We start from the raw sequence: 19,689 nt of genomic DNA, 5'->3' as shown, positions 1-19,689 counted from the left end.
ACCGATCAAGCCGACTGAAAGTCAGGGTGCTCTGTTATTATAACTGAGCACCGGGAATTCTAAACACTGTCAGTGATAAATACTCTTCCCAGAAAAAAAACTTTCTTGTAATTATATGAGTATAATTCCATTTTTATCCCTAATCTTTTAACAAACATGTCTTACATGGGAGTTAATCCCAAGGGCTCCCAGCTATGCACTTGGTTCCAACACGTCTTCGTTCAGCCACAAGAAGTTTATTTGGTTCAGAAGCAGAGTGCTAGCTTCAGGCACAGTTTGATCCAACTCATGGGCACTGCAACCTCCTGCATTTAAACAGCAGGTTTGAAGTAAACCGTGGTAGCACTATGACTATAAAGACAAACAAGGAGAACTTGCTTTACTTCACTTCATTCTATGTGATCACTTGTGCTTAAAATTTGAATCAGTGAAATAGGGCGGTGGGAACCGCAAGGTGAAATATTTTTGTTATAGTGTGGATTTTAGCTCATATATTACACATTTTACTGAATTCAAATAATGTCTTTAAAATTGAAATTTAGCCAGGAGTGGTGGCTCACGCCTGTAATCCCAGCACTTTGGGAGGCCGAGGCGGGATTTCGAGACCAGCCTGGCCAATATGGTGAAAACCTGTCTCTACTAAAAATACAAAAATTAGCTGGGCATGGTGGCGCGGGCGTGTAGTCCCAGCTACTCAGGAGGCTGAGGCAGAAGAATCGCTAGAACCCGGGGAGCCGAGATTGGGCCACTGCACTCCAGCCTGGGCGACAGAATAAGACTCTGTCTCAAAAAAATATTAAATAAATAAATAAATAAAATACAATTGAAATTTATTTTTTTTGGCCAGGTACGTTGGCTCATGCTTTGGGAGGTCAACGGAGGAGGATTACTCGAGGCCAGGAGTTTGAGACCAGCCTGGGCAACATAGTGAGATCCTGTCTCTACAAAAAAATTAAAAAATTAGCCAAGCGTGCCTGTGGTCCCAACTTCTTGGGAGGCTGAGGTGGGAGGATTGCTTAAGCCTGGGAGGCCAAGGCTGCAGTGAGCCGTGACTGCACTACTGTACTCCAGCCTGGGTGACAGAGTGAGATCTTGTCTCAGAAAAAAAAAAAAAAAAAAAAAAGGAAAGAAATTTATTGTTTTTTAAAAGTGTAATTGTTGGGTTTTTTTTTTTGAGATGGAGTTTCACTCTCGTCACCCAGGCTGGCGTGCAGTGGCGCGATCTCGGCTCACTGCAACCTCCACCTCCCGTGTTCAAGTGATTCTCCTGCCTCAGCCTCCCCAGTAGCTGGGATTACAAGCACACGCCACCACGCCCAGCTAATTTTTGTATTTTTAGTAGAGATGGGGTTTCGCCATGTTGGCCAGGCTGGTCTCTAACTCCTGACCTTAGGTGATCTACCTGAGGCCTCCCAAAGTGCTGGGAGTGCAGGTGTGAGCCACCATGACCTGCCAATTTTTGGTTTTGAAGCCGAAGAATAATTAGGAAAATGATGATTATTCCTATTACATGATTATAATTTAAAATAGTTTTGTTGAATGGATACGGGTGCTGAAATAATGCATTCTGGGTATCAAATGGATGCTTGGAGTGGATGGATAGATTGGATACCTGGTCCCTCCAAATCTTATGTTGAAATCTGATTCCTGGTGTTGGTGGTGGAGCCTACTGGGAGTCTTGGGGTCATGTGCCTCTTGGTGCCATCCTCTTGTCCCCTCGGGAAGGAGTGAGTTCTTGCTCTGTTAGTTTTTGCCAGAGCTGATGTTGAAACGAGCCTGGCACCTCCCGCATTCCTCTCTTCCTTCCTCTCTTGCCATCTGATGCCAGCTCCCCTTCCCCTTCTGCCATGAGTGGAAGCTCCCTGAGGGCCTCACCAGAAGCAGATGCTGGCGCCATGTTTCTTGTACAGCCTGCAGAACCTTGAGCCAAATAAACCTCTTTTCTTCATAAGTTACCCAGCCTTGAGTATTCCTTTATAGCAACACAAACAGGCTCAGACAGAACGCCACTGCTGCCTCCCCAACCCCTGTGAGTCCTTCCATGTACACACCCGCCTCGGAATCTGCTCATTGTGGGAGGACTCTCCAGCTTACCCACTGAGACTGAGTAGCAGTAGACATGCCCCCTTGCGGCCCAAGGAACGACTGGTTGGTACATTACTGTGCTAATGGCACTTTAATTGCAGTCTTTCGGGGACAAGGAACTTTTGTGTTTCACCCCAGTAAATGACAGGCCCTAAAGTAAACTGCGAAGGACAATGCCAGCAAAAGTTTGAGGCCTGGCGCTCTTTATAGTAAGGCTTTGTGTGGTGATCTACCCGTTCCAAACCTAAGTTTCCTCGCTGGCAAAACAGGGATAAAGTTTCTGGTGCACAAACGCCACAGAATTGCTGTGGAGGTCAAGTGGCGTCGTCCATGTGACACCCTGGAGGACTAAATGATGAAGACAAAGGTGTGTGTGCGAACCATTTTCACCCAGTCCTCTCCTGCTCACCGCCTCTCTCTGAGCTGGGACGTTCACAGGCATCGACTTCGGATTCCAGCTCTACGTTTGCTGGTTGTGTGCATCTGCTGCATTGCTCCAATTCTGTTCTCTCCTGTGAAAAATGGAGATAACTGGCCAGGTGCAGTGGCTCACACCTGTCATCCCAGCACTTTGGGAGGCCAAGGCAGACAGATCATCTGAGGGCAGGAGTTCGAGACCAGTCTGGCCAACATGGTGAAACCCTGTCTCTACTAAAAATATAAAAATTATCCGGGCATGTAGAGGATGAAAAGAACACTGGTTCTTTTCATCCTGTACATATTTTGTGACAATTAATGGTAAGAATAGTGTTTCTTTTGATGAGATCTATCAAAGGTAAGCAAATTATCAATTTATGATAAAAATCAAGAGTGCAAATATTTCTATATTTTAAATATTAATATATGAGCAATTACTTTCCATATACCCACAGGTCGCCCATGTCTAGAGATGGTTTACTGCCATACAGGAAAAGTGGTCTTGACTTTACAGAGCAAGCCTGTGACCTTGCTTCAGTGAAGCGTGTGCTAACCCAGGAGTTCACTCTCATTACAGCCTTGCACATTCATCTCACTTGCACTGGTCCACGGACGATGATAATAATAAAGGCTCTGCCAGCTGTAAGTGGAGGGGAGAGAAAGGACCTTCTGTTAAATGCAATCCATTAATTCTTGATCAAGCAGACAGGTCCATAACTTCATCTCACATGCAAGGACTCATTAGTAACTTTCCTTCTGTCACTCCGTTATTAAGATTCGGAGGGGAAGAATCACTTTGAAGCCTGTGGCCTCCCTCACCTATCTGACCTCTAGGCTTTCTGCAGCACAGAGATTATACATTCCAGGCACAGGATCCTACATAATAGAGAAGAAATTATATATATAATATATATTTTTAGTAAAGAAAATAATATATATTTTAACAGGTAAACAGATCTTGGCTTTTTAACTGCCACCCTCCAAACCCCGAGCAGTATTCTGTCCTGGGCCAACTATCCAGGGTCTTGTGGTTCCTCCAGGATGACACGGTATTGGAGGTACTGTGATGAGTTTCCTTGGCACTGGAAGGAATCTTTCTTCCTTAATGCTACATCTATTAATTCCTCTTTGTGGCTATCTGGTTTGTTTCTACTCGAAGTGTGGTCCCTGGACCAGTATCATCAGCATTGCCTGTGAGCTAATTAGGAATGCAACATATTGGAGCTGCTGTGGACTGAATGTGTGTGTCCCCACAAAGTGCACATGTTAAATCCTAACCCCCAAAGTGATGGTCTTTGGGTGGTGATGAGGTCGTGAGAGTGGAGTCCCACGATGGCATGAGTGCCCTTATGAAGGAGGCCCCTGGAGAGCTCCCTCAGCCCTTCTGCAAGGACACAGTGAGAAGAGGCTGTGAACAAGGAAACAGTTCCTCTTCAGACACGGCATTTTCTGCCACCTTGATCTTGGGCTTCCAGTCTCCAGAGAGTGAGAAATGAGCGTCTGTTGTCCCTAAGCCACTCTGTCTGTGGCACTCTGTATAGCGGCCCAGATGGACTGAGACAGCGCCCACCTCCACCAAGTCCACAACTGCGGAATCAGCGTCTGCGTCCCACTGCGATCCCTGGGTGAGCTGCTGTTTGTACACTGAAGTTGGAGACACACTGATTCTTAGAGAACATTTAACTAATGGATTTAATCCTCTCATTAATGGAAGACTAAGTTGAGGATCTGAAAGGTTAGATGATTGATCCAATTATACTTATGCTTGTTCTATAAAAATAATATTCAGAGACAGCAGTACCTTAAGAATCATTTGTTTGGAAAAGTGCCCTCTAATTACAAAAATCTGTGGTGGGGGGTGGAGAAGACCAAATCTCAATAGAAAAATGGTTAAATATCTATAGTCCCAGCTACTCGGGAGGCTGAGGTGGGAGGATCGATTGAGCCTAGGAGGTTGAGGCTGCAGCGAGGTACGAATGCGCCACTGAATTCCAGCCTGGGTGACAGTGAGAGACTGTCTCAAAAAAAGAAAAAGAAAAAAGAGGGCAACCCATTTCTCCAGGACTCCTGTCTGCAGCAGAGAGCTCTTCTCTTTCTTTTGCCTATTAAAATTCTGCTCTCAACCTGAAAAAAAAAAAAAGAAAAGAAAAAAGAAAAACGGTTAAAATATGAGCAGAAAAAAATCACACAAAAACGTATAAAACGCTTTAAAATGGTCCTTGAACATATGAAACCCATGGAAGGATGCCAACTTCACACGGAATTAGAGAATGCAAATTAAATTACATTGCGGTCTCATTTTTCACCTGTCAGATAGAAACAAATTAAAAAGTATGATGACACATTCTGTTGGGAATGCTGTGGGAAAACAAGAATTCCCATATGATGCACAGCGCTCTTCTAAGGGAAGGTGGCAATGCGTAACAAAATTACTTATGCCTTTACCTTTTGAGGCTGAGATCCCACTTCTAGAAATTTATCCCGAAGGGGCTGCTCCAAAAGCATCCTAACGCATATGCCTAAGTTTATTTGTGGGGCATTGTTTAAAATTTCAAAATGTTGAGTATGACTCGGATGCAGTCCAAGTGTCTCCACAGAACACGGGCTGGGTGAAAGTGGTCTAACAGCCCAGCGGAGAGTGATGCCGTGGTGAAAAAGCATGAGGGAGGTCTCCTGAACTGACATGGAGGGATTTCCAGGAAATATGTTTAGGCGAACACAAAATGCAAAAATCAAATCCTGCTTTTGTGTAAGAATGAAGGAGAGGTAAGAAAATATACATTCAAGCAAAAAGAAACCCAGGAAGCATGAACCAGAAAGCAAGGTTGGGTGCAGGAGGGAAGGCAGGGGCCGGTGGAGTGTGGCCTTCTCAAGGGAGTGACCTCCTTAGATGGCTTTGACTTTCAGAAGCAGAGTGTTTCACATATTCAAAAGTCAACAAGGGCTGGGCATGGTGGCTCACGCCTGTAATCCCAGCACTTCGGGATGCCAGGGTGGGCAGATCACACGAGGTCAGGAGTTCATGTCACCCAGGTTCAAGCGATTCTCCTGCCTCAGCTTCCCGAGTAGCTGGGATTACAGGCGTGTGGCACCACACCTGGCTAATTTTTGTATTTTTAGTAGAGACAGGGTTTCCCTGTGTTGGCCAGGCTTATCTCCTGACCTCAAGTGATCCACTCACCCTGGGTGGATTATCCCAAAGTGCTGGGATTACAGGTGTGAGCCACTGCGGCCCACCTGCATTGTTATTTTGAATGTATTTTCTCATAGTGTCAGATAAAGCAAGTAATTGTATTTTTGTGTTTAGGAAGCAAGGTTTTTATTACAGGAGAAAAGGAGATGCTATGATAGAATCGAGGATTTCAGAAGGAATTGTTCTGTTAGAAGTGGATTGAGAATGTCAATGTGAACTTGTATCTTTTATGAAAAAATTATTTTAAATGCCATCTTTCTAAGTTCTGTCCGCTGAAACGGCTTGTGAGGAGCCCCACGATGCTTCCTGCTGCCAAAATTCTGGTCTCCAGTACTATTTTTCCAAAAAAGCAAAAACAAAAGTATCAGCACTTCTAGGAGAAAAGGCTCATTCTATGTCTCAGGCAGAAAATTACAAGAGGAGCCTGGAATATCTTGTGCCAGAAAACAAGATGTTCAGACATTCATGGAAATGACAAGACTCGGCTGCTTATCTAAGAGGGGCCCCTCCTGGTCACAACTGAGACAATTTGAGGATCAAAGGAGAATATTGGCTGAGACTGATTGATGTACAGCAAATCTGAAATGTCCCATGTCCATAATGATACATAAGAGTTAACAAAGTGTTCTAAAAGTAAGTGGATTGCATAGATGACATTTCTGTTCGTTGTCAATCATGTTGGTATTATCGACTCACTTATTGTATGGTTAAATAATAAAGAAGCTAGTACTAGTAAAACTAGGAAAAAAATCTAATGTAACGATTAGTAGGCGTTTCCTAACATAAAATTAGTAGAATGATCCTCTAAGTTGTGATTATGATCCTGAAACTACCTATTAAAAATACATGTGCAACCTCTATCAACTTCTATCAGGTTCTAGGTTTTAAAAATCACATTTCTTAGGATCTCATGAGGCTCAAAGCTAAAGAGTTAGAAAGGAAAAGCATTTATGTACATTAACAGCACGTTAACAGGCTAAAAACTCACATAATCATATTAGTTCATAGAAACAATGCATTTGACATACTCCAACATCCATTCATGATTTTATTTTATTTTTTATTTATTTTTATTTTTTTTTGAGGTGGAGTCTCGCTGTCACCCAGGCTGGAGTGCAGTGGCTCGATCTCGGCTCACTGCAGGCTCCGCCCCCGGCGGTTCACGCCATTCTCCTGCCTCAGCCTCCCGAGTAGCTGGGACTACAGGCGCCCGCCACCCCGCCCAGCTAATGTTTTGTATTTTTAGTAGAGACGGGGTTTCACCGTGTTAGCCAGGATGGTCTCGATCTCCTGACCTCGTGATCCACCCGCCTCGGCCTCCCAAAGTGCTGGGATTACAGGCGTGAGCCACCGTGCCCGGCCCATGATTTTAAAAAAACCTCTCAGAAATAGAAAGAGGGAACTTCCTGAATTTGATTAAAAATATCTGCAAAATCCTAGAGCTAATATTATACTTAATGGTGAAAGACTGAATGGTTTTCCCCTAAGATGGAGAACAAGGCACGGATGTCCTTGCTCACCACTCCTATTCAACAAAGGACTGGAAACCAGAAATAACTTTAATTTTTTTTTTTTTCTCAAGTGATAGGTTCACAGAGAAAAAGCTTTACTGGATGAACTTTTAGATTACTACTTTTATAGAGCAGCAGAGATAAAAGCCAGGTCGAAAAGTGCATGTGGAGTAAGGAAATGGACCTAGTTCGACAAAAGGGCTCAGAACGACTGCCCAGATGAGATTGTAGACGCAGCTGTAGTTTACTTTCTATCTGGAAGAAACTTCAAGTTATCCTTAATTTTCCAAGGAGATAGTCACTTGCCCTTTAAAAAACATTATTAGAGAAGCACCGGGCGGGAGCATATCTAGCATTAAAAATGTGAGATGAATACCATCTCTGCTTGGTAAAGGTGGTTGGGAATCCTGAGAGAGGGCACCTAGTGTGGCTTCTGCATTTTTCACAGTGCCTGGACCACGGCTGAAAGTAACTCTTGCATGACATTTGACAGAAGAGGAAACCGAAGCTCAGATTAAATTACCTGTCCACAGCGGGATCATTCGGCACGAGTTCCTCCCTGTCTGGAATGCTCTTCCCCAGCGATAGATCCTGCGGCTCTTCCGTGTCTCAGTCTAATGTCATTCCGTTCCAGGATTCCCGACTTCTTAAAGCATAAATAATCCCTCCCCAACCTCTCATTTTACTGTTATGTAAGTTATTACAATATGTCATTATATATTTAGTCATACTGCTTTAGGTAATGTCTTCTCCACTGAACTGTAAGCTCCATGAGGGCAAGAGTTCAGTCGGTTTTACTTAATAATTAGCACCTAGTACAGTACTAGCATAGAATGAAGGCCTCACAATTGTTTTAAAATTTATTTTTAGACAGGGTCTTGCGCTGTCGCCCAGGCTGGAGTGCAGTGGTGCAACCTCGGCTCACGGCAGCCTCGACCTTTCGGCTCCAGCGATCCTCCCGCGTCGGCCTCCGGGGTAGCTGGGACTGCAGGCGCGCGCCACCATGACTGGCTAATTTTTTTTTTTTTTTTTTTTTTTTTTTTTTTTTGTAGACATGGGGTCTCGCCATGTTGCCCAGGATGGTTCCTGAGCTCAAGTGATCCTCCTGCCTCGGCCTCCCAAAGTGCTGGGATTACAGGCGTGAGCCTCAGCGCCCAGCCAAGTTAGCCTTTTTTAAACGTCCTGTCTCCGGAGGTTGCCGAAGTTGGTTTTCTTCGGCCTCCTTCTCTCGCCCAGGCCCAGGGCTGGGACGAGGCCGGTTCCCGCCTGCAACCTGCAATGAAGACAGGAACCTTGGGAGCCGGTACCGGAACGCTCGGAAACGGCACCAAAGTACGAATCCTAGGGCGGAAAAGCGTTACCAAGACACTCGTCCCCAGAGCCGCTTCCTGGGACTCTCTAGCCTCCTACCGCTTCTCAGTGATGTTCCGGTTTCCGCCCTCCTCCTCGCGCTGTTTCCGCCTCTTCCCTTCGGCCGCCGGATTTTGACGTGCTCTCGCGAGATTTGGGTCTCTTCCTAAGCCGGCGCTCGGCAAGGTAGGTTGGCGGCCTGCTCTCCGACGGAACTTTTCTTCTTGGGTTGAGGAAAACGCCTTTTGGAGTCAGGCCCTGGAGCGGCGGGCCTTGCTCACAGGGTGGGGATACAGCCGATTACCCGCCCTGTGCTTTCCGATGGCTTCTGCGGGGCGAGCGGGGCCTGGCCGGGGGGTGCGGGCGGGAGGGCGAGCCAGCGGCGCCTGCAGCCCGGGCCGCGTAACGCTGACCGCTGTCCCCTCAGTTCTCCCAGGAGAAAGCCATGTTCAGTTCGAGCGCCAAGATTGTGAAGCCCAATGGCGAGAAGCCGGACGAGTTCGAGTCCGGCATCTCCCAGGTGAGAGGGTTTCCCTGGGGTCTGGGGTGGGGGGAGGCGCCCCGCCCGGGAGGGAAGGCGGCCGCGCGTGTGTTGGGCTCGGGGTGCTCGGACGCGCGCTCAGGGTCGGTCCTGCTGTTCGTTGCTTCTTAGGCTCTTCTGGAGCTGGAGATGAACTCGGACCTCAAGGCTCAGCTCAGGGAGCTGAATATTACGGCAGCTAAGGTAAGCTGGCGCTCCGTCGGCTGGGAGGGAGGTTGCGGCGCGTCTCCCCGCGCAGTGCCTGGGAGGGTTGTTAGATGACCTGGCTTACGGTTGATGATGACTTGCCGCCTGGCCGCCTAACCTGAACTCAGGTTCGGCCGTGTTGTTTGGGAGTGATACCGCCCAGGTGCGGGGAGTGGGGTTGCAGGTACCCTGCGGCTTAAGCTGTCCAAGTGCGGGCGGTGGAGAAACGTGGAGTAGGGAGGGCCTGGGCCCATTTCGGACCTTATTTGCCCTTACTTAGTTATAGATACAGCAAAGAGCTGTGGGGAGCTCAGGATGAGATTCTCTCTACACTTAGCCCGGAGTTGCCGCAAGTGGGGGTGCAGAAGTGGCAGTGATTGGCCTCCTGGCCTGGACAGTCTCCCTTCCTGGAATAAGGAAACGTGAAGGTTGGGGAGAGATGAGAACATTTCCGAAGGGTGCATTTATGATTAACTCAAAACTAGTATTAGTTTGTAATGCAGCTACGGTGTTAGTGATAAGGTCTTCTTATTCTCTAATTTGACCACAACGTTTACTTTTACTTTCTGAAGCAGTTAACAAAGTGGATTTTTGTTTTTTTCTTTAGGAAATTGAAGTTGGTGGTGGTCGGAAAGCTATCATAATCTTTGTTCCCGTTCCTCAACTGAAATCTTTCCAGAAAATCCAAGTCCGGCTAGTACGCGAATTGGAGAAAAAGTTCAGTGGGAAGCATGTCGTCTTTATCGCTCAGGTATCTGTTCTACTGCTGCAGCACGTTTCTGTTTGTGAATTTGCTAAAATTGCTTGTATTTAGACTGCATTGGTAGGTGGAGTCATGAAAACAATCCTTTTATGAATCCAACTGGGTAGAAAGATAAAGTACAGGCAGAGCGCCGTGGCTTAGGCCTGTAATCCCAGCACGGGGAGGTGGAGGCGGGTAGATCACTTTAGAGACCAGCCTGGGCAACATGTTAAGACCCTGTCTACAAAAAATAGAAAAAATAAGTTTTAAAAAGAAAGATAAAGTACGTTCTTTAATTAGGAGTCGAAACAAGAAGTCTGTAAAGTGACAGACTGCTGTGTTTTGAGTTATGAAAATGATTTCCCATATTTAAATTTCCACAAGTTTAGTGGGTTGCTTACAGAGATGATCAAACTAAGAAACCTGTTACAGGCCGGGCCCTGTGGCTCACCCCTGTAATCCCAGCACTTTGGGAGGCTGAGGCAGGCGGATCACGAGGTCAGGAGATCGAGACCATCCTGGCTGACATGGTGAAACCCCGTCTGTACTAAAAAACACAAAAAATTAGCCGGGCGTGGTGGCGGGTGCCTGTAGTCCCAGCTACTCGGGAGGCTGAGGCGGGAGAATGGCGTGAACCCGGGGGGCGGAGCTTGCAGTAAGCTGAGATCCCGCCACTGAACTTCAGCCTGGGCGACAGAGCGAGACTCTGTCTCAAAAAAAAGAAGAAACCTGTTACAGTTCGGATGGGGGATTGGTGCAAACTGAAGTCTGTGGGGAATGAAGTGCCAGGATTGATCTGGAATAAAAGTAGCATTCTGGGTCATAGGCATGGGGAAAGGCGTATCTGGGAGATTTTGTCCACTGGCGTATTAGTAGAGGCTGTGGATTCTGAATGATTTATTCAAGAATCAGGAAGTAACTCCATAGAAGGGTTTCCTCAGTCAATTGTTGGTCTAAGTTGTTTAGCCTTCTCGAACTTTGAACTTACCCTGCCATTCTTCTTGCTTTTAAAGCAGTATGGCAGTTACAGCTTTTTGTCAATTTAAGGTCTTTTTTCATTTTGTTGCATGATAATTTTCACCTTACAGAGGAGAATTCTGCCTAAGCCAACTCGAAAAAGCCGTACAAAAAATAAGCAAAAGCGTCCCAGGAGGTGAGTATTTTAGTAGTTTCAGAAATGTGTGTACCCCTCTTATTAACAACTCTTAATTTGTGTAAGTTGTAGTTTATGAAAACAGATGTTCAAGTGGGAATTTTTGAGTAGCAGCATTTGGTTTCCTGTATAGTTGCACATGATATGTTTTAGAATTCTAGATGTAAAACATACATGTGTTCATGTAGCCATTGTTTGCCTACTAGGTCAGTGCTGTCACAAGATGAGATGATTTCCTCCGATTATTTGTGCACAGGATAGGAATGATGAGAAGGAAATCATTACTTTAATTCTGTGATATATAGCATGCTAGACATAGTTGACATGGGCTTGGATTTATCTTTGATTTTTATTTTTGCTGTGGATTGGAGGTAAAAAAAATGTAGGTGGATTTTGGTGATAACATCACAGGTTAAAATATCACTGCAGTTGAAGATGCTGATGGAAAATGATTTATGAACTTGATTGACTTACAGGTTATCTGGCACAAACTCAAATATTGGTAGTTGTCTTCTTGAACTAGATCTTTTGGTATTTTGTTAGTCTCTGATTAGTATGTTGTTTTACAAATGTGAACTATTAAATCCCTGTGGACTCTTCCCTAGGGATGAGTTTAAGAAAAATACCCTATAACATGTATAATTTGTATTGTTATTCTCAGTGGATGAGGAAACTGATCCAAGGCTGGGATAATTTGCTCATTGCAGCTAGTACTAGTAGTGCCAAGAATGTTTTTTTTAACTCGGTCTTGTTCTGAAAACTGCTAGAACACAGTGTTGGGAGTCTGGTAATGTGTTATTGTGTCGAGCTGTGGTATGTGGAAAGGTAGGTGCCAGCTTTTCTAGAACTTGAATTCTATGGCTTAGTACTTTGAAAAACTTTTAAAGGCAGAGTGGCATAAGAATTTAGGATTTTTTTCCTCTAAATCATGACACTTAAAGAGGGTTTTGGAAACTCAGTTCTGAGAACCTCAGTTAGGAAATGAGTGTAAGAACAGTCCCAGAGGACTGTCCCTCAAATCCATAGCTTTAGTTCCCCTCAGTACAAACCTCTGTTTTCCAAATTTTCTCAGACAATGGCTTCAGTGTTTCTAGTGGGACCTAGTCTGTACATTGAAAGCCTTCACACTAAGCTTAGCTGGTAGGTCATAGTGATTCTACCACTTTTCCAATCCTGCTTCCTGCTTTCAGATTTAGTTTCCCTATTCAGTAGAGCTGTCTTTATCTAACTCAGGTGAAATGCTGAAATTATCCAGTTTTTGGGTATAGCAGGGTTTTTCCTTTAAAGCGCTCCAGTCCCTGTGGTTTGTGATGATTGAGTTATGGTGCCATTGCTCCCCATTTTAAAAGATTGTAGATGACATTGGAATCTAATTTCCGTATTTGGGTGCTTTCCTAGTATTGTAAGAATATGCTTAATTAATGAGTCGCAGTGAATAATCTGTTTGTCTTGATTTGCTTTCTGAAAGGTGATGAGGGTTTTGGGAAATGGACTTTCTTCAGGCTTTTGCCCTTTGTGGCTGTGACATATTAAGATGTTGGCAGTAAAATTGAGAGCCACCAGAAGATGTTAACTGTGTATACGGGCGCTGCCAGATAGGAAATCCAAATGAGTAGACTATAGTGTTATTGTTAGCTACTATGGGGTGAGACGTAGACAGATAACCATATGTAAGGCAGCTCCCTAAATGCTGAAACAAAGAACCGTCTCTTGACTTATTCCTGATGTCTCATGGTACATGGTAGCTGCCCCAAAAGCTTGCAATTAATTGAAACTTCTCATTTGTTAGGTGGCAGGTAGGTAGGTTTTGAACTTGGTAGTGATATTCAGACGAGGAGCAAGATTCCACTGGCAGTTCTGTGATGCTAAGTAAATGATGTGATCATATCCGTGTTTTAGAAAGATTATCTTGACATTGGAAGGGGGTGGTTTTGGAGATGAGCAAGAGTGTTAAAGGTTATTGTAGTGATTTAGTTGAGAAATAATACAAGTGAAAATAAAGATGTATAAAAGTCCTCTAATCTCACATTCCCTAGAGATGGTCACTCATTGCCTTGGTGAGTTTGTAGTTTATCCCAGAGTAACATTTAAAATTGACTGAGCTTTTGAAATAAATCAGTAAGCTATTACCCTATTCTAGGTAGGCAAAGGCTTTAGTTTGGTACGTGAAATATAACAAGCTTATTTGAAAATGAGTGTTAATTTGACTTCAGGAACCTGGGATTTGCATTTTCATTTTGACTTAAAGAGGTGCCCTCTGGAGTTGCCCAGAGGGCAGGCATTGCTAGGTTGCTTACCTTTTAAACTCTTCTTTTAGCCGTACTCTGACAGCTGTGCACGATGCCATCCTTGAGGACTTGGTCTTCCCAAGCGAAATTGTGGGCAAGAGAATCCGCGTCAAACTAGATGGCAGCCGGCTCATAAAGGTTCATTTGGACAAAGCACAGCAGAACAATGTGGAACACAAGGTAATAGGTCAACATTTTATCATGGACAGGTTCAGCCACAGTGAGAGTGGATTTTAGTGTAACCAGTCTCCATGCGCCACCATAGCAATGACTGTAGTAAACTCAGGACTAGTTCTTTTACCCGCATTTCAGCCTGCTCTCCTTTGGATTATGTGTCAGGTGTTAAATGGAGATGTTTCAAGAATTGAACACTTGAAATTCTCTGTACCTTTTGGAAGTAGACTCTTTCTGTGGTCTTTTAGTTAGGCTGTATATTCTTGGTGAGTTAGGGGTGGGTGGTGATGGGATCAGTGTCTTGGGGGGACATAACCATGTGGGTGACTGCTGGGGTCCCCTGATGGCTTCCCCAGTGCAGTGGTATACAGTCCTGTCCCACAACATTGGAGAGGAGCTTGTCCCTGGTCATGAAGACTGCTGCGGACATGCTGTGTGTATTCCTTATCTTCTCAGTACTTAGTTGCTGAGGAGAAAAACCATACAGGGCACAATTTCACGAAACTATTAGGTTTTAAGCTGAGTGTGTATTTCAAAGTTTTGTGATGAATTCTTTCTTTTCTTGTAGGTTGAAACTTTTTCTGGTGTCTATAAGAAGCTCACGGGCAAGGATGTTAATTTTGAATTCCCAGAGTTTCAATTGTAAACAAAAATGACTAAATAAAAAGTATATATTCACAGTACTCTGTTTCAGTTATGTTTTTCAAAATTGCAAATTCACGGATGCGCAGCTGTCTTCATTATCAGTGGCGTCCTGTGTGGGCCAGAGGATTTCAGCAGGAGGGGTGTCTGTGCCAGAAAGCTTGATGCCTGTGAGGTTCTGCTTGTATTCAGGGGTGCAAGTGTCATCACGTGATGCTGCAGAAATGGCTGAATATTGGCACTTTTGCATGGTTCAAACTAAAAATATAGCAGGTACTTTTTTTATTGTGATAGACGTAAAATTTACCATATTACCCATTTGTAACTTTACAGCTCAGTAGCCTTGAGTATATCTACAAAGTTGGGAAACGGAAGTCTGAACTTTTTTATTCATCTTGTAGAACTCAAATTACCCATGAAACCAGCACCTCCACTTCTCATTCTGTCAGATTGGTTGAATTTTTTATACGTGAATTCATGTTAGGTGTTAAACGGACTTTCACAAGTTAAATGTCAGAGTCTGATTAATAGATTTTAGTAGGTGCTAAGTGGTGTGTAAACTTGGGTATTCAATTCCTCACTTCCTTAGTTTTCCACTTCATCAAACGAAGGCTCTGGGTGAAATGAAAGCCTGAAGTGAGGGCCCTGGTGTGGTGTCAGGTGACTGGAGTTGGACCAGGTCTTTGTAGAGTGGAGCAGATGTCTTCTTAGAGAATTATTTCCTCAGTTTTGGCTTTGTGCCAGATTGCTTTCAGGTATTGATAAGCCTTAAAATGACCTGTAAAATTTACCTTCCTGCTTCTATAGGGTGAAGAGACAATCTTACTGAACAACCCCCCAAATAACATGTTTTACAACAAATTATTCCCACAGATAGACTCACTCCAGGAAGCCTCTGAGGTGACACAATAGTATTTTCCCATTTTGCAGGTGAGGGTCAGGCCTCTTAGGAGTAGAACTACTGTCAGGCTCCTGAGGCTGTTGTCCAGGCAGAATTCACATGGCGGTGCAGGCACACGGGATGTTTTCAAAGCTTTGGCAAGCCCTCTTGATGGTACATGTCTGAGGCCTTTGTGGATGAGTGGGTAGTGAGGAAGATTCCCATTAAGCAGTCAGTTACCAAGGCTGGCCCTTTACCCTCAGTAGTCCATATGTCCCTAACCCATTTCCACTGTCCCTCACCCTGTCCCTGTCGGGGGTCGCCCTGGTTTCTCTGGAATGAGGTATTTACTTAGGCCCAGGGTGCTGCAAACCTATTCTCACCCTTCTCCAGCACAAAGCACCCTTCTCCCCCAACCCCCCATTTCCTGGCGACCTGTTTAGTGGCTTTTTGGGAGGCTTCATCTCTGTCATCTCAAACATTTAGTGTATTGGAATTCACAGATTCACTGGTTTGGGAAACAAGATTTACACAGGCTGTCCTAGAATGTTATGCATTTTCCTTTTAAAAAAATGTTCCAGGCGGGGCATGGTGGCTCACTCAGGTCTGTAATCCCAGCACTTGGGGAGGCTGAGGTGGGCGGATCACCTGAGGTCAGGAGTTCGAGACCAGCCTGGCCAACATGGTAAAACCCCGTCTCTACTAAAAATACAAAAATTAGCCAGGCGTGGTGGTGGGTGCCTGTAATCCCAGCTACTCAGGAGGCTGAGGAGGAGAATTGCTTGAGCCCAGGAGGTGGAGTTTGCAGTGAGCCAAGATATCACCATTGCACTCCAGCCTGGGCAATAAGAGCGAGACTCCGTATCAAAAAAAAAAAAAAGTTCTGAATTTCTTGATTTTCCTACGATGCCAGTGGCTATCAGTAGCATACCTAGAAGACATTAAAGAACCCATCTCCAGGAAAAGAAGAAACTTTAACATGTGAGAAAACAATTGTTTTTTGAAATTAGTGTAAGGAATGAGCTTACTTTAGGATGTCCATTGGGATATGCTTCCATTTTAGGTGAAAGCCACATTGACCTGTAAGGTATCAATAACATAAAAACTCGGAAATAGAATATTTTTACCTATTTAAGATGCTTGTGAAGAGTCTCAGTTGGCTTTGAATCTATTTGTTAATAATCCCTTCTAATTACATGGCAAGAACAAAAGATGACCAGAATACCAAGAAAGATGGAAAATTTTGGTTGATTTTTCAACAAAAACTTCACATTTGCTAGATGGGAAGCATAGCCAAAGATATGCTTCTGTCCGCATCTATCTTTGTAAGGGGTCTTTAAAAAAAAAACCCTCATAGTGGAAGTTTTCTGTCATACTCAAAAGTATAACAGAATCAGTAGTGGGCCTCTGTCCCATCACCCAGCTTGAGCTAGTACTGACACGTTGCTAATCTTGTTTCATCTATTCTCACCCTTTTTTCGCTGGAGATTGTTGAAGCAAATTCTAAACCTATCATTTAGGAATCTTTTAGCTGTGATAATTATTAAAATCAAGTGCCAAACTTAAAACTAGATTTTAAATTGTTATATCAAAGTAAAACAATCATTGCTTTCTCTAAAATTAATACCTTGGTGAACAAAAAGACTTAGATATCATTACTGTGGTTACTCATTTAAACCTTCTGTGTTTTTATAACGTACATACCCTGTTAGCACCGTGGTGCGTTCTGTATTAACTACGCATTGGAGGTACTCAAAAGTTTTACTTGGAGTGCACAATGGAAGAGTTTGGGGCCTTGCATGCTAAGCACGCACAATTTTCATCGGTAAACTTTGTCAAGAAAGCTTATCTTTTTTTGTCAAGAAAGCTTAAATATATCAAATATTTTTGAAAGGTAAATATAAACTTTTTCATGATTGTGTTGAACAAAGATTAGATAGTAAACCTGCAGGCATGAATGTATGCATTTGCTATGGGAAGGAATGGTGGTTTTAAAAAATCCTTTTCCCTTCTAGGTACATGAGTGCAGCCTTTTCTCCGTGATTCATACAACACAGTAAAGGAACTAGTGAAGGTATACAAAGTCACACAGTTCTTTAGTACAGCATCTTGAATGTTTTCAGGCACTGAGATGATACTAGACCTGTAAAGCAGGTATTAGACTTGATATTTATTGAAACTTATAACAGGACAATGCAAACACAGCCTAGTGAAAGAGACATTTCAATGACTGGAGATGGGCCTGGTTCCTAAGATTCCTGTTATTGCTAGATGAGCTGTTGGAAATGCTTTAACTCCATCGAATTTTCTCACTATAATCAATAGCAGCAACAGTGGGTGAGTGACTGTAATGAAGTTTAGTCTGAGTGCCTCTAGCAATCACATTTTACTCAAAATGCTATACAGATAACATCAGGGCCGTGCTCTGTAGTAACACACTTAATGAGGCCACCATTAAAGTCAGCATGCTGTTAATTATCTGGATCTAAAATGGCCTAAGCTTCCTCTTGAAAGTAGAGCAAATCACTCCTTACTTAGCTTTTAAATCATTATCTGACAGAACTCCCTTAGCATTCTGCCAGTTTTATTCCCGACTGTGATCTCTGGCATGCTGCAAGCTTGTGATAGTACCTGACCATTTCACTCAGGGACCCTGAAAGCAGCGCTGACCACATCTTAACCTGACATGGCTAAATCTTCGCCTAAAGCTCTTGGGGAGTTTGATGTGGTGGGTGGGGAGTCCCTCCCTGTGTTTGGTGGCGTGAAGATGAGCTGTGTCATTCCTTCGTGGACCTCAGGTTTCCCACTGGGAAATAAAAGAGCGTGGGCTAGCTGAGTCTAAGGGTCCCTCTAATTCTAAAAGCCACTGACTTTAAGTACTACAAGTTTAAAGTATCAGTAAATACAGACAAGTTCTCAGAGTATTTGGCACTTAGTAAAGATGAATGAATGTGTTTTCCTGTCCTTGAAAACCAAACCAGTTACAGATTTTATCTTTTTAAGACAAGAGTCTTGCACTGTCACCCAGGCTGGAATGCAGAGGTGTGATCATGGCTCAGTGCAGCCTCAAACTCCCCAGCTCAAGCGATCCTCCTGCCTCAGCCTCCTGAGTAGCTGGTACTACAGGCGCACACCCAGCTAATTAAAAAAAAAAATTTTTTTTTGTAAAGATGGGGGTCTTGCTAGGTTGCCCAGGCTGATTTTGAACTCCTGGGTTCAAGTGAGCCTCCCTTCTTGGCCTCCCAAGGTGCTGGAATTACAGGCATGAGCCAGCATGCCTGGCCTGGGGTTAACTTGATTTTCAGTTTTGAGGCCTGTGCTGGAGCAGGAGTGTCTAGTGTGGCAGACAGTTGGGGGTGAGTAGGATGGTGTTTGGGGACACCAGAACAGCTCCTATGTCTTCACTGAGTGTCGGTCCATGTGGGTCAGGCACCGGGGTAGACTCTTGAAGGATTAGCTCAAATCCTTACAAGGACCCTGGGAGGTAGGCAGTGGTTTCCAATGCTTGGAACGTTTTAAAAACGAGAACACTGAGGTCCCACCGGCAGCGTATCTCATCGGCAGCTTTAGGGTGGGGCCCAGCCATGTGTTTTAAGAAGTTTTCCAGTCGATTCTGATGCAAGCTCAAGTTTGAGGACCTCTGATAGTTGACTCCCTAATAGTCTCTGATGAGACAGTGGTGGGGCCCTGCCCTCATGCGCCCAGGCAGGGAGGCTGTGCTCCAGATCTCATGCCTGTGCTCCGGATCTCATGCCTGTGCTCCTGGACAGCTGTGCGCTGCCGGACTGGCACGGTCAGAGGGCAGCGCCGGGGAGAAGATGGAGGCCCAGCCCCACACTGCTGAGGCAGGAGGCCAGCGGGGCTCCACTCTGTCAGGGAACTTAAGGACGGGGAGAGGTGGCTGCCGTTCATGTCCTCATGGACAATGTCCCAGAGATTTGGCAGCATGCACTGTGTGACCCCAGTGAGAATTCCCATCCGGAGACAAGCGGGGTTTTCATCCGGCTCCTGCTGTCCAGATTTCTGAGTTATCTCTGAGAAATGTAAATACGATTTGGGATTTGCGCCAGAGTCTTTTCCTGGCCCCCTGGCGTGGACTCGCTCCATGAGAGGGTCAGGGTTCACGAGGCAAAAGGCTGTTCCCAGCAGCCACGACTTCAACACTTTCAAGAAAAAGCTGCGGGGAGGAGAGGAAAAAGGAGGAGGGGAAGGCCTCCTGGCCCTTCTGTTCCCAGTGCAGGTGTGAACACGGTTTATAGTCTAACCGTGCTTCCAATATAGTGTACTCGAAATAGGAAGTTGAATGATCACTTATTTATGTAACTGAGAGTAATTATCGGCTTATTGGCATTTTTTTTTTTTTAATTTTTAAAAAGCCCTTAACGTTTCAGGAACACAAAAACAAACGGAAAACACCCACATCAGCTGTGAAACAGACGCTGGGCGCTTGGGTCTTGGGGGGTCCTGTGGGCCTTGCTGGCTTGCTCGGTGACAAGTGCAGCTTTAGTGCGATGGGCCCAGACTCCG

General features: G+C 44.6%; 1 protein-coding gene and 1 long non-coding RNA gene across 3 annotated transcripts; one reads left to right on the top strand and one right to left on the bottom strand.

Moving 5' to 3' along the window:
• Nucleotides 1-644: 644 nt before the first annotated feature.
• On the bottom strand, nt 645-7,837 carry LOC107972070 (uncharacterized). Of its 2 annotated transcripts, XR_001714866.3 has the most exons (3): nt 7,730-7,837; nt 2,956-4,626; nt 645-2,597 (listed from the first exon to the last, which is right to left on the bottom strand). It is a non-coding gene; the product is annotated as an uncharacterized LOC107972070 (long non-coding RNA). The 2 variants fall into 2 exon arrangements; XR_001714865.3 differs by lacking the exon at nt 645-2,597 and having other exon boundaries at nt 2,897-4,626.
• Nucleotides 7,838-8,716: 879 nt separating this feature from the next.
• RPS7 (ribosomal protein S7) lies at nt 8,717-14,323 on the top strand. Its single transcript, NM_001252001.1, has 7 exons — nt 8,717-8,742; nt 8,984-9,076; nt 9,209-9,280; nt 9,891-10,034; nt 11,114-11,178; nt 13,496-13,646; nt 14,209-14,323. Exons 2-7 carry the CDS (start codon nt 9,002-9,004, stop codon nt 14,284-14,286), a joined length of 585 nt encoding a protein of 194 aa, NP_001238930.1. The 5' UTR covers nt 8,717-8,742; nt 8,984-9,001; the 3' UTR covers nt 14,287-14,323.
• Nucleotides 14,324-19,689: the final 5,366 nt, after the last annotated feature.

This window comes from Pan troglodytes, chromosome 12 (assembly GCF_028858775.2).
Source record: "Pan troglodytes isolate AG18354 chromosome 12, NHGRI_mPanTro3-v2.0_pri, whole genome shotgun sequence".
Lineage (NCBI taxonomy): Eukaryota > Metazoa > Chordata > Mammalia > Primates > Hominidae > Pan > Pan troglodytes.
This window is presented reverse-complemented; position numbering and strand designations above follow the sequence as displayed.